At 38.5% G+C, this 15,279-nt stretch overlaps 1 protein-coding gene across 24 annotated transcripts in view; it reads left to right on the top strand.

The window, feature by feature from the left end:
* Nucleotides 1-1,870: 1,870 nt before the first annotated feature.
* The window catches only part of LOC307169988 (myosin IXB), a 56,269-nt gene continuing 42,860 nt past the window's right edge, over nt 1,871-15,279 (top strand). For all 24 annotated transcript variants that reach the window (XR_013823262.1, XR_013823263.1, XM_079890894.1 and 21 more), the window contains exons 1-2: nt 1,871-2,170; nt 13,911-14,807. Coding sequence is in view for 22 of the 24 variants with exons in the window: in XM_079890894.1 (XP_079747020.1) it covers nt 13,971-14,807 (837 nt within the window). In the remaining 2 variants the exon portion in view is untranslated. The remainder of the gene's footprint in view (nt 2,171-13,910; nt 14,808-15,279) is intronic.

Here is a 15,279-nt window from a genome sequence, read left to right as displayed (position 1 = left end):
GCATTGCGCGCTTAGAATAAACATAACGATATCAGAGAATGTCTAATAAGAAGAGACGTTTCACTCTCAGTAAACTTCCGGCTTCTGAACTGGTTGCAGTTCCACTCTGGTTCCATATGAGGGCGCTCACAGGACGAGTGCAGAATGAATGGAGGTCTATGGCGCTATACCCATCAAAATCCACTTTTCTCAGGATATGATTTTTTGTCTAGTAGTTTGAAAGTTGTATTCGAAAGGAGATGCAAAGAAATTACACATTGCTGGGTTTTAGATTTTTTAGAGTCACTTATTTGCTTTAAAAAGTCTTTTAAAGTGTCAATGACGTCATACACATCGTACGACCAGAGATACTGCTTTACGGCAATCCTTCAGTCACTTTGGTGCTTTCGCGCTCTGCACTTTCTTTTCTCTCAAGGCATCGACAACACAGCTGACACAGGGAAATACACGTGCTAGAAGAGTTTTTGTTTTGTTTGTTTCTGGTCCCGCTTCGGATGCCACGATGCCATCAAGCGGTATCTCTGGTCGTAATCAGTCCTTCACTGACCAATCAGCGTTCATTAGCAGAATGCTAGCGTGTTATGGGCAACAACAACTCAACCTGTAAGAAATCGAAAGGACATAAGTACTCGTTCATTCAACTTTCGACCTATTACCCATGTTGAACTTGCAAAACCTACAATCAAATATGAGATTTCTCAACGGCAATCGGGTGAAAGAGACAAATTTAGCCGTCTAGCCCCATAGACTCCCATTCATTCTGCACTCATGGCGATCGCCGCCAGTGGAACTCTGGTGGAACTACAACCAAAATTCAGTACAATAGGACTTAATAGGGAGTGGGCATGCTCTCCGTAGACTGGCTCTGACGATATCGTCCGCTAATGTGGACGCTAATATAGTTATCGTTATAGTTACAGTTCTTGGTGTGAACAGGCCTTTAAATGGATGATTTATCTTTGTATGCATGAATCCATGCAATTTCAATGGAAACCAATGTTTGGATGTACTTGTGATGATCATGATAACTTGAAGCAAAAATGTTTTTAAATGCATATCTTGTAGTGAATGTTAAAGGAAAAGCACCATTAAGTTCTCGTCACACATGTTCCTCAATTCTCCTTAAATACGGTTTAAAAGCATCCCAGCATGCACCTCATGATATTGGTTGATGAATGTCTAAAGTGAGCAGAGCTGGAATCTGGACAAAGAAACAAACTCAAATAATATAAGAGTTTACACATTCAATTTAAAATGAAAAATACACTACTAAAAAGTGAGATAGAAAGCTCTTGAAATATAGGCCATTCTTCTTTAGATACCTTCAAACATTAAACAAGCTATAACATCTGGACGGACAGACTTGGCATTGTTCAGTATCTGAATTTCTACTGACATCTAGCGGTAGTTAAATGTAATCACATTTCAGTTTTTTCAGACATTTTCAGACACGCTGTACTTCTCACATTTAACCTCAAGGCTTTGCTCTCTGCTCACCTTTACCAGACAGACAGCTTAGAAATAAAATCTATAGCCTTTCAAACTTCATGGTAACTCAGAAACGCCTATTGGAGTTTCTTTTTACGTTTCTTTATTGGAATGACAAATACCTTTTCAATGCCAAACGCTTGCAGAGTTTAATTTAAAAATATAAAATAAGTAAAGCAAAAAGTAACGTAAAAGTAACGGTATTTCTCGGTAAATAGTAAAAGTATTTCTATATGTAGAAATATTAACAAAGAAGCCTAAGTAATATTTACAATTAAAATAAACTAATACATTTAAGTAACAGGGTAAAATAAATTAAGGAACAACCCTGGTGTCTCGCTGCAGTTCCCTTTCATCCTCCAGGGGTCGCTGTTCAGCATCTGTTCACACGAGAAGTTTTCCTGGCTGTGTGTTTGTACAGATCGACAGCACAAAGCTCTCAGGTCGCATTCACCATGTCCGTGTGTCCTCTCCGGACTCATATCTCTGTGTTATGTTTTTAAAGAGATCTCTGGGGTGGAAATAAACCTGTCTGGATGAAATTGATGAAGAGGCGACCTACTGGATGAAGAGGAGGAGCCGCATACACGTACACACAAACACACGGAGACAAACGAGCAGCCACATTTATTAACTTATCAAAGATGAGAAGCTTTATTCAGCACAACACGCACACATCAAGGTAAGTTTACCGGCTGTTTTTATTATTTCATTTAATTCGAGTCGTTTTCGGCTCCGCGTCGGCGAACAGAAACTTTCCGGGTGGATGGAAGTGAAAAGGCTTTTGTTTCAAAACCTCAAGCAACATTTCTGATCAAAGTAACTTAAATATTTGCTCGAAAAAATAGCGGTTAAGGTAGAAAGTAACTCAAAGGCACATTAATAAACGACGAAAGTACGTTCGCAGCGAAAGGGCTCGATATAAAACGAACTTCCCGGATTGCGCCTTTGTTAGATTGATACAATGTAACCTTTAATCTTTGATTTCCCGCTTTGTTGTGGTGGTTCATTGTACATAAATCTGTACTCTAGTTTAATATTTCTCAATAATGTATTCAAACTGTGCTTCGTGAATGAATTCAATGGATATAAACCCTGTTGGGATCTCAGGTTGAACCTCTTACTTGTTGCATTGAGCTTCATTGTGTTTTTCTAATGGGGTTTGTTGCTAATACTATTTATGGTCACATTTAAGTTTACAGTCACAAAGCTTCAAGTGTTTGCATATTAGCATCATAAAGTAATAATACAATGCACAGCCCTGTAAATCATTATTGTCTTTGGAGAAACCAATGGGATGGTGGTCATCCCTGTCTGGACTTAAGGATTGGCCTTTTTTTCAACTATGACTGACTTCTATCCTCCTACTGTCTGTGTTGAACAGTCATGGAAATAACCCATCATCACCAAGAACAGAAACTTGACAGGAAGCGAGAGAAATTTTTGCGTGTCATGTGTTAGTGTTATTTTTGTTTGTGAATATAGCATGAGAAAACACCTCTTGCCTCAAAGCAAACGAAGATCTGTAGATGTTCAATGTATGAGTCAACCTTTTAAGACATCATGAAATCAGAATGTACTTTTTCAATCCATGTTCCTGGACTTATTGTGAACAATTCATATTGTGCTGGTGTTGTCAAAAGTACCGACTTCGGTACCAAGTCGGTACTGAAATTTAAAAAAATGTGACGATACCAGCATTTCTCTCTAGCTTTTTTAGCGCCGTTGAACGTATTCTTAAACACCTCTGGTTGACCATTGCGTTCACACGCTCAACATATATATGTCTCTGATTGGCCATTGCGTTCACACGCTCAACATATATGTCTCTGATTGGCCATTGCGTTAACACGCTCAACATGTATGTCTCTGATTGGCCATTGCGTTCACACATTCAACATATATGTCTCTGATTGGCCATTGCGTTCACACGCTAAACATATATGTCTCTGATTGGCCATTGCATTCACACGCTCAGCTTAAATGTCTCTGATTGGCCATTGCGTTCACACATTCAAAATATATGTCTCTGATTGGCCATTGCGTTCACACGCTAAACATATATGTCTGTGATTGGCCATTGCATTCACGCGCTCAACATATATGTCTGTGATTGGGTACAACGATTAATGCTTCAATGGCGCCTGCTTTCAAACGCTACTGTGTGTATCTGTGTTAGCACTCGTTAACACGTTTTTGAAGCGTTGATCATTGTAGCAATCACAGACATATATGTTGTGTGCCTGAACACAATGGCCAATCAGACACACATATATCTAGAGAGAAATGCCGGTATCGTCACATTTTTAAATTTCAGAACTGACTTGGTACCGAAGTCTGTACTTTTGACAACACTATTATGTGCATGTCACTCCAAATAAAAATGTTTGCTTTATATTAATCCCAAAATACTGGCTAATATTTGGCCATTTTGAGAGGATCTACATTAGCCAATAACCGCACCTTTGTTTTGTGTTGACTTTAATGATTTGTACTTTATGTAACATGACAGTGAACAGCATAACAGAGGGGGTGGGTTCATATTGAGAAACTCTTCAGTGACTAGGAGACGTGAACAGGAAGTTGATTCTTGCTGATGAATGTAGACGTAGTCATAAGAAATTCAGGTTGCCAGGAGTGTTAGACGGCTGGGTGTCCCTGCCCTATTTACTCTTTCTCACTCTTTCTTTTTTTTTCAGTCTCTATTTTAAAGGGTTATTGTGAAGTTGAGAGGGCGGCCTACAAAGCTTTTTTTGTTGCACCATACGTGCGCTGACGTATTGAAAGGGAACCACTGAATGAGAGACCTGGAAGTAGGGCTGGGCAGTATATCTGTTCAAATATCACAATACTTTTCAGCCTTAAATATTTAATATATAACTCAGTAGTTGAAGTTTGCTCTAAAATGCTTAAATATATAGTTTTTTTTTTTCATCAACCAAAGGAGTCATCCTTTTTAAACACAGTTGTTTAAAAAAAGGCACTTTTTATTTACTAAATTAACAACCTGCAACTACAGTAATATCTGTACATATATTTTTACTAAAACTTGTACGATGTAGCCTAAAAAAGCAATCCATGTAATATTTAACCATTTCATTTATAAACGAACCACAGTATATTTTCTAGAATGCTTCTATTTTTACTAAAACCTTTATGAAAAATGCTAAGCTGAGATTTCGTACAATTTCTGCTAAATATTTGCCGCATTGGAGTTTTGAATCGATTCACTTCTGAGAATCAATTACTCACAGAAATGAATCTAACATAGTAGTTCAGCAACAAAAGTTTATTAAAACTACTTTCTTATCATTCTCTCTAGTTGTGAGATAAGGAAGGATTGAAAAAATTGGCTGCATATTTGGAAAATCAAATTATTTCAATATTAATGATCGTTTTATATCTTTACTTGCATGCAAACTATGTGAACTTCCAATTCGATATCACCCACCCTTACCTTTTATTATTATTATTTTATTTTATTTTTCTGTAATGCATGAATATGAAGCCATTGGTGATATATAAACCAGTGGCTTCATATCCATTCATCATAACAGACCAGTAATGTGTATTGACGAGCAGATGGCAAGAATTAGATCCATTTTCTCCATGAGGTTCACAAAGAAGCCGCCTTCCTCTCGAAAATCTGCAAGATTTGCAGATGGCAGTGGAATGCTTCCCTAATTTAGTGAAACATCCATCGTGGTCCGGTCACTCATCTGTTTCACTGTGGTAAAGACAGGCTTTTAATCTAGAAGTTGCCCCAAAGTAGCCTGACAGCAATGCATTATGGGTGTGTCGGTTTTTGGAGGGGGGTTGAGGAGGAGAGATAAAAGCTTTCAAGCATCAAGCAAACTTTGCGGTGCGCACTCGAGATGACGCACACGTGGTAGGAGCGGACGGAAATTGTTAAAGCTAAGCTTGGACGGTCTTGCTAGCAGTTTCTCCTCGTCCAATCCAAGTTTATAAATAACCCTAATTATAGAGCACATGAAGAAATGAGTCTAGCCGACACACATTCGGTCTCTATTTTGCATTAACCCCTTCTTAAACACTGCGTTAGTCTGGCATTTCTGACTGTTTAGGTCAGCTGAATAACGAGCGTTTATTGTCTAACCTTTAGTCAGAGAGACAATGTGCGTGCTCATACTGTCCCGGAGATGAATGGGAGCCTCCATTTGCGCTGGTGTCAGCGGGTTGACCATGGTGTGGTTTTGATGTTGGGCTGTGTATTGATCTCATGCAGGAAGCGTGTGTCTGAGTGGAAAGTGGCCGGAGAGTTTGGAGAGCCAGAGACTTCATAAAACACCCCCTCAGTCGCCAGTCGAGTAGAGCTCATTAACCGTGGCTGTTAGCGTCGACACACAGCTGTGAGATTTCTGTTGACTTTTGCTTGATTATCGACGCAGTTTGTTTAGTAAACGGGCAGACATTGCGCCATCCTCCTCTTCATTTGATGTAAACACGCCGCAGGAGGTTTTTAAGCCCGCGAAATGGACCATCGATTAACACGATGACCTCATGTGTGAACGTTCATTAAATAAATCAAACGAAAATATGTTGTGTTGAAGACAGAAAATTAAGTGTAGGCCTAGTCTATATTTTTTTTCCCCAATTGTGACATTATTTTCATGTCAGTTATGCACATTTCCCCCAAATTCAAATGTTTATAATGCATGTTGTTATTATTATTGTAGCCAGGTTAAAATACTATTTTTCTTTATACATCCTTATTAATCTACTTACTAATAAAATGTATTATTTACATTGTAAAGCAAAATTGCAAAAATTCATGATGGTACTTGTTATATTGAATATGATTGTCATGCATGTAATGCACTCTCTCTCTCTCTCTCTCTCTCTCTCTCTCTCTCTCTATATATATATATATATATAGGCTAAATAGGCTTTTTTAATTTTTTTGAAGAAAATAAGACCCCTAAAGTTTGGCGTCATGAGCTTATTTTTATTAGAAATTAGTACTTTTATTCAGCATGGATGCATTAAATCCATCAAAAGTGACAATAGAGACAGTTATAATGTTACCAAAGATTTCTATTTCAAATAAGTGCTGTTGAACTTTCTATTAATACATTTTTAAAAATCCAAAGAAAAAATTTCACAGTTTCCACAAAAATATGAAGCTGCACAATGGTTTTCAACATGATTTCTGAAGGATCATGTGACACTGGAGTAATGATACTGAAAATTCAGCTTTGCATCACAGGAATAAATTACGTTTTACAGTATATTACAATAGAAAACAGTTGTTTTACATTGTAATAATATTTTACAATATTACAGTTTTAACAGTATTTTTGACTAGCTGAGCATTACAGACCTCTTTAAAAATTCGTAAAAAGCGTAAAAAATCTTACCGACCCCGATAATATAAGTAAATTGTTTTTATGTTTAATAGTTTCTTGATCTTTGTGCAGCCGAGTAAAAAACATCAACCCTCAACCTCAGCGAAAATAAGAGAGTTTTTGGGTCTTGTTTAGTCGGGTTCTCATGCTGAACGCCACACAGGCAAAAGTAAGTCATCGAGGCGAGGCTGCCGGTGACGTGACATTCCTTCTGGATATGCCAGCTAATCCCAGAGCTCGTGTAATGACTGCGAGCGCCCGACCAACAGAAACATTCAGTGATTGGAAAGCACTTTAAAGAGCCAAACGGAGTCTTGGGCCGTAATATCAGGAGATTTAGGAGGAGCAGTTAATGTTTTCAAGATGTTTTCAGAGCAAAGCACATGACATGATGCAGCTTTGGCTTCTGTTTGACCACTTTTTAAAGACTAATTGGTGTTCTTGTCGAAAACAGCATTGACCTGTACTTTAGGTTGAGCTTTTAGCTGCAAAATGCATGCATATACTTATGTTTTCTGTAGATTTAAGACTTTAAAATTCAATTACATTCAAGGATTCAATTACATTCAAGCATCACAACACTGGTCCAGCCGACCAATCAGAGCACAGTGTGCTTTTCAGGAGGAGGGGCTTCATAGAGAAAGGAACTAAACAGAGCGCTACTGACAGACTGGGAAGAGAGGAGCCGCAACAATGTAGAATATGTGGAAAATAATCAACACTCAAACATGAAAACCTGTTCTAGTAGAGCCTAGAAACAACATCAGTTATTTAAATGCATCTTAAAAATGGAACAAACAGGCTGATGTTCAACTCGAGTTTATATCTTGACTTTCTTTCCACCTCTTCCATGGTTTTTCACATGAGATGCACGTTCTGCTTTCTTTGGATCATAATCAGCAATTCCCCTTGGACAGAGGTGACCTTTAGGATCAAAAATGTAAGCTTATCTCGGTTTGACGTCATGCCGGTTCATATGGAGTCTGTATATCTGGCTGCTCCTCATTAACTATCTGCCCTTTTTTGTCAGTATTGTATGCAGTGTTTTTGCCCTGGAGCGCTTAGGAGGCCCGTGTTATTTTCTCAGGCACGTCCAGGAGACTGTATGCATGCAAATGGCACAGAGCTCGCGTGTCGATCGGATACGACATGATTTGATAACATTCAAAACAGTCATTATATCTGAGCAATACTCTGCGCATAGAGTAATTTTGAGTCATTTACATCTCAAAAGAAAGATGAAGTGTGATATTTCTTTCTTTTTTATAGCAATTTAAAGATTTTTTGGGCTATACTAAATCAGGTTAAAATGCTTGAATGTTCATTATTTTTCCCCATATTCTCCATTGTTGCAGCTCGTCTCTTCCCAGTCTGTCAGTAACACTCTGTTTAGTTCCTGTCTCTATGAAGCCCCTCCTCATGAAAAGCACACTGTGCTCTGATTGGTCGGCTGGAGCAGTGTGTTGTGATTGGTCAAGCGCTTAGAGTGTGTTTGGGAAATGTCCCGCCCCTTACCATAACCGGAACATTCAAGTTCCAGTTTGAGGTTTAAAATAAATGTTCTCATATTGCACTAAGTTGTTTGACCGACCAATGGCAAACAGTTGAATTATATGGAGGACATGAAATTTGAAAACGCAATTTTAATTGGTAAAAGTGCACAAAAATGACCTTTTAATAAAGTCGGCATGAAACAGAAGTTGCAATTCTTTTCTTCTCTACTGTGACGTATATTCAAGTGAAACAGCATCTGGAACAAGAACAAATGTAGGGCGGGGCTTGATTTAGTCTGTGGGGAACAGATTGGATGGTTGTGGTTTGCTATTGGTGGATCTCATGTGATTGACAGGTTGCCCCGCCCTCATCATCAGAGAAGAGAAGAGATCCTGCAAGAGGAAAGGGAAGTTATTCTGATTCAAGTTTATGAGGCACATGAATTTAAAACAGTAATGATGATGTGAACGGATACATCATGTATAATAAATACTGCAATATTACTTAAAAAAAAAAAAAAAAAAAAAAAGAATTGTCACATTTTATTTCATGGTGACACAGTATCCAAGCATTCGTCATTGGTTGTGTAATCATGTATAACTCTAGCTCAAGTTACATAAGAGTCAATAAAACTGTAGTTTAAAGCTTTATTAAAGAGTGATTTGTATCTCACTGGAGCCACTTTCTGGATATCTGGTGCTTTTCGAGATAGTAGGGTTTCTTTGTCTCCAGTAAGTGCTTGTTCCTTTGGTGGGATAGGATGGTGAAACTAAAGCTGGAGCACATGTGAGTCTGCAGGAGGTCCAGGCCGTTGAGATTGTGTCCCGCTGTGGAAACTACTGCCGATGTTTTATTGAGCTCCACTCAGACTGGAGTTGATTTCTCTCAGGAGTTGGAGGCGTTTCTTGACCCACTACTGCCTCTTTACATTACATGACCTTGCTTTAATGAAACTGAAGCATTAGCTGGGCTAAAATGGGCTTTTAGATTTTTATTTCTTCATTTGATTTTAGGCCCAGTTTTACCAAACAGGGCAAATTAATATGAGAGCGCATTCCCAGAAAAGCCGATGGGATTGGAAAGTTCTGCGTTTGATCTTCTAAAGACGCGGAAATTAAAGAACACAGACGCAGCCGGATCATTTCCATAATGATCAACACAATCCACCAAGAGCAGCGCAAATTAGCATCTGGTTTAAAACATGCTTTTTTGGGCATTAAATAATGGTGGAAATACTAGTAAATTGACTGGCGCAAACCTTAGTAAATCACCAAGCATGACTCTCCTCCCATAAATGTTGCGTCTGAAAGGAAAACTCCTACAAATGCATATGCCATGACCCTGTCCATGTCTCTTCAGCGCAAATTTTTCACTGCGTGTCTTTAGTAAATCCTGAAAGTAGTTTTTCAAAAAAACAAATAGTGCACATTTGGCCCTTTTGTTGTGTCACTATTTCTATTGTTACTACTATTACTGTCCTATTTGAGATTAAAAACTTGTACACAAGAACTTGCAACGCCAAGATCATTGATCACCAGATAATACATGAACTGCTTAAAATCTGCATCGCATTTTCTGGAAAATAAGTTGCACCTTACTGTAAGTCACTCCGCAAAAAAAATTACATTTTTCAGAGTCAGTGTTACTTAAGTTTTAGCACCAAAACAAACAAAAAAAAATCCCAGACTTGCACTGAAGAAGCGATTTGAGTCATATCTAGAGAACTGTGGGTGGATTCTTGAATTTTTGCATATTTCGGCTGTCTGATTGAAAATCATTCAGCGTAGGCCTGAACCAGAAGGAAACGTCCGTCAGACGAGACGTTGTCCGTAGGGAAGCCTGTGTCTTTCCCCTGCCCACGCGTCTGCTAAAAGACTTGCTTCCTAAATGGAGGTGATATTAAAACAAAAGCCCTGTTTCTGTTTCAGCCGCACATTCCACTTCAACGGGCCTTTTCATTCAGAACGTCTCCAGCTGCATCTGTGCTCCATAAAGAACCTGTGACTGATTTACCTCATGGGTTTTTCTCTCTTTTCCCTCTCCCGGGAGCTCGGCCAAATTGCATGTATCTCTATCCGTAGGAAGTGTTGAAGGAGGCTGAAACGTGAGGAGCTGAAGAATCGACCCTTCTGGCGAATCACAAATCTCTCCCGTTGTCCTCCTGAAAAGGGGCCAAAACTTTTGTTTTCGTGCCAGTCAGTTGAGCTTCCTCTGAGAAAACCGTTCGAGGGATGATCCTGGTGATCTTTTGAAAAGAAGTAACGCTTTGGTGATGATTTTTACTGTTTGCTTGTGACTGTCTTGCAGGGTTTTTTTTTTGCTTGTTCTCAACCATGTCAATGATTTCCAGTCATTTGGCTTTGCTACAAGCTCTTGACTTAAGTTTTTGATTTATCTTTTTTTGACTTGTTCAAATATCTAAAAATCTTTGAGATAAGATATTTACTTGAGAAGCAACACTGCATAAGATATTAAGACTTTCCTTTCATAGTTTAAATTATGAAAATAAGTTGTTTTCAACAGATTTTTTTTCACTTGTTTTTGGCCTGTTTATATTTAAAAGAAGTGAAAAAATCTTCTAAAATGCACTCGTATTAAAGAGACAATCTATGACAACTAATACATGCTTCTAAAATAAATGTTGTTTTGTTTTAAGGACTCTTTAGATATTTTAACTGAAAATCAAGACAAAAATACTTTTTTACAAGCTATATGGTGGAAAATGGAAATAATGGTTGCACTGTAAATATCTGATCAAGAAGTCAAGTCAACATATATTTTTACATTACTTTAACTTCTAAAAATAATTTAAGCAATGATCTATTTAGAATGTTCAAAATACGCTCCGCTTTTGTTAGAATGTTCCCTTTGTAGGTCGTAGACTATTAAGGCAGCTCACTAGGTTTTTTGCATTATGCATTGCTTTTTAGATGCATGCTAAATGACATAGGAATGGGGTTTTTTTTAAGTCTTTAAAGCGTTATAAGCCATGAACCAAGCCAATCAGCTATGAGGTGAATCATAACACTAAAAAACTTTGATTTGAAACAAAAAAAATATTTGAAAATCCGACAAAAACACAAAGATACAAGACTTAAGGCTTTAGTGAGGGAAATAACTACAATCCCATGAAGCATTGCGAAAAGCATAATCAAATTCAAAATGATGGGAGAATTATAAAACTACTCAAAAAAAAAAAATTATATATATATATATATATATATATATATATATATATATATATATATATATATATATATATATATATATATATATATATATATATATTAGTACAATGTATATATAGAAACAATATGTTTTAAGTTTATTGCAAAATATGCATATTCAGATATTTTATTATTTTGAGAGCTTCATGGGAGCAGATGGAGCTAACCAGATCTTTTGGGATGTTTTTGCTAGTTTCAATTCTGATTGGTTGGATATTTCATCATGGGTAGTGCAGTTTTTCAACACGAAATCCACTGTTAAACAAAGATTATTAAAACTAAGATGAAATAATGCAGGCTTCAACAAAAGCAAATACTATCGATTAACAACGTCGTAGCTCACAGTAAGGCTGTCTTTTAAGTTTTTAAGTTATCGACTTTTTTCCTTCTCCCTCTGGTCTCAATTTCTGCTTTGAGAAGAGTTAACCTGGCTTGGCTTTTCTATTTCAGACCAGCTTAAAATGAGCTGTAATGATGATGCTGTTTTTGTGGTTGCAGACTTTATGCATGCCTTGGGGTTTTATTGATTCTGGTTATGGTCAACAGCCAAGTTAGGAGGATGGCCTACTTTCACCCATCTGAGAAACCAGGCTGGAAACGTTTAGACAGTTCCACTGTTTATTTTACAGACATTTAGGTTTCCATTTAGCCATTGTTTACCAGCAAATGCAGCTAGTATTTTTTCATTTACTTTACCAAACTTAGGAAATATAACGAATAAAAAAGTACTCTTTGGGCTAGTTTATTGACCCCCTCAAGGTGTGATTTGATCTTAGATAAAAAATGTTAGTCTCAGTGGATGCACCACTATGACAAGCCATTAGAAAATACATCCATTCATTCGGAAGGATTTTCCAGAGTAACTTAATTTTGCTCAATACAAGGTGACAGCTGTTTAAGACACTTGGCTCTCATCTTTCCAGGAAATAACTTGTATCCGTAAATTTACAGTTAGAACAAGTGTACAGTGTTCTGCATCGTTTGTTCCGCCGCATAGAAGTAACTCTGCCAAGCCAAAATTCAGTAATCTGAAAATTAAATAAATGGTGTTGGATAAGCTTAGATTGGTAGGTCAGATTTTGGTTCTTCAAGAAGCCCTTATAGGAGCATGTGGCCTGTCAGGGCTCCTTGTAAAGCATTCACAAAGCATTGTTCTTCTGTAATGTGACTTATTTCTGAGTGAATCCCAAAAACAGGACTTAATTTCCATGGAGATTTGATTTCCATTTCCATATGAAATTATGAAAATGTATCGCATTGTGTGCAATAAGAAAGTAAATGGTGTCCATTTTATTTTCACATCGTCTTAGTTGACATAGATACCCCTTTATGTTGCTATGCAGGGATGCATTTGCTATGGCGATATTGACACCTATGATGTAGCAGCTGTGGCTTTGTACTGTATATTTATAGAGATGTGCTGTGTATTGCTAGCTAGGATGAGGGGGCAGATTCACGGCAACACACAGACTATAACCGTGACCACAGTTTCCTGTGAGACTCTTTGCTACACAGATGCAATTTCCACTCGTGATCAGAGTTTATTGCAGGGACACGCTTTAGGGAGATTAAATAAAGGAGCTGTTTAGTCTGAGTTTGACGCCATGAATAATCAGGTCAGATGGAGAGCTGCAGGCCTGACAAATAAGGGATGGGGCGATTGGTTCATCCAAATAATGGTAATGGCACCTTATCTCCGTTTAATTAAATCCAGAAGCTCTTGTTTACAAATGATTGATCTAATCGAGATGAATGAGACTTGCTGGAGCTTGTTTCAAAGCAGAAAATGGAAGGTTAATGGAAAGAAACAAAGTAGGCCAGTACATAGTGCATATAGGACTGCAATTACTAATCAATAACATCACTTAAAATGGTTGTTGACAAATGACATTGTTGGTTGGTTGGCTTTGTGTGCTGTCAAGGACAACCTTCATAAATAAATGTTGCTTTTCTGTAGTGAACATCTGTACATTTCAAGGAACAAAGTGCCGTCAAATCAATTAATTGCGATTTAATCACAAATAACATAAAAGTTTGTAAATGTGTGTTTATAGACACATATTATATATTTACAAACTTTTATGTTAGATGCGAATAATCGCAATTAATCGATTTGACAGCTCTAAAAAAATATAGATTTGAAAAATGGCCACAGGGTGTTCTGCAATGATTCAACGTAGTTGAGAGGTGTTTTAATGCCAGTCTGTTGCTTATTTTACTGTAATCATATTTGTATGTTTTATGTACTCAAAGTAAAGTGATTATTTTGCAGGATGCTTAATCGAAGAAATAATTGATTCATCGCAGGCCTAATTCCTTGCATCCTCTTTTCCAGGTGCTAGATGGTGGTTGCGAAGGCAGTACGTAATGCTGACGGGGCTCATCCTGAGTCAGAATGAGTGTCAAAGATGGCGATGGGACGACTAGCCAAGATGGAAAGGCCTACAAGCTTCAGATATACCCTCGACTGGCTCGAGAGACGGCGTCGTGCTGTACAGTCAGAGTCACCAAGGAGGCCACCGCAGCTACCGTCATCCAAGATGTGGCAGCGGTCCTCGGACTGGACGCCAGCAAGCGATATGTCTTGGCGGAGGTGAAGGAGTGTGGCGGGGAGGAGTGGGTGCTGGAATCGACCGATCTTCCAGTGCACAGGGTCCTTCTCTGGCCGAGGAAAGCCCAGGAACAGCATTCTCGGAACGAGGGGTTTTACTTTCTCCTGCAGGAGCGAAACCATGATGGCTCCATCCGCTATGTGCACCTGCCCGCCGTGGCAAATGAGCAGGAGGCCAAGCGATTGGTTGCTCGGGGTTTTCTCCCACCAAAGCAGGAGGACTTTGAGGACCTCTGCAACCTTCCGGTCCTCAATGAGGACAGCATCTTGGATAACCTTCGCAATCGCTTTCAAAAGAAGAAGATCTACACGTACGCTGGCAGCATTCTCGTTGCCATCAACCCCTTTAAGTTCTTGCCCATTTACAACCCCAAATACGTAAAAATGTACGAGAACCACCAGTTGGGCAAGCTGGAACCCCATATTTTCGCCATTGCCGATGTGGCCTACTATGCCATGTTGCGCAAGCACATCAACCAGTGTATCGTTATCTCAGGAGAGAGTGGATCGGGCAAAACGCAAAGCACTAACTTCCTCATTCACTGCTTGACGGCCCTCAGTCAGAAGGGTTACGCAAGTGGCGTGGAACGAACCATCTTGGGTGCAGGACCTGTGCTTGAGGTAAGATTATCAACACCTTGATACAAACGGGGCTTGGTTGCATTTTTCACAACATTCGTAAGGGAATTCTGGATCCGTAGATTCGTTTAAGGACTTACTGGGACATGGGATAGTAGAAAGCGCCAACTTCCTCTAGGACAGATTCTGAGCTTTAGTCTCGAGAGTTTTGAAACCTATCAGATGTTATGTTCTAATGTATTGGTAGGGTAAAAGTTGTCAATTGGTGGGTTTATCAACCCTGTCAACCCCCAAAAATAATAAAAAGTTGTATTTTATCTTTATTTAAGCATCATGCATTAGATTTATGCATGACTTTGAACCCTTGGAAACTCACTTCCACAAAATATATCTTTGGTTGAAATTGTAGGGTGTGGAAAAGCACGGTATGTTGAACATTCGCAAGGCAGGCCTACAATAATCAAATTGAGGATCAGAAGATTTGTTTGAGGACTTGGGGATGTAGGATGGTTAA

This window comes from Squalius cephalus, assembly GCF_949319135.1.
Source record: "Squalius cephalus genome assembly, chromosome: 13".
NCBI classification, from domain to species: Eukaryota; Metazoa; Chordata; class Actinopteri; order Cypriniformes; family Leuciscidae; genus Squalius; species Squalius cephalus.
Note: the sequence above shows the minus strand (reverse complement) of the source record. Positions and strands in the feature narration are given on the sequence as shown.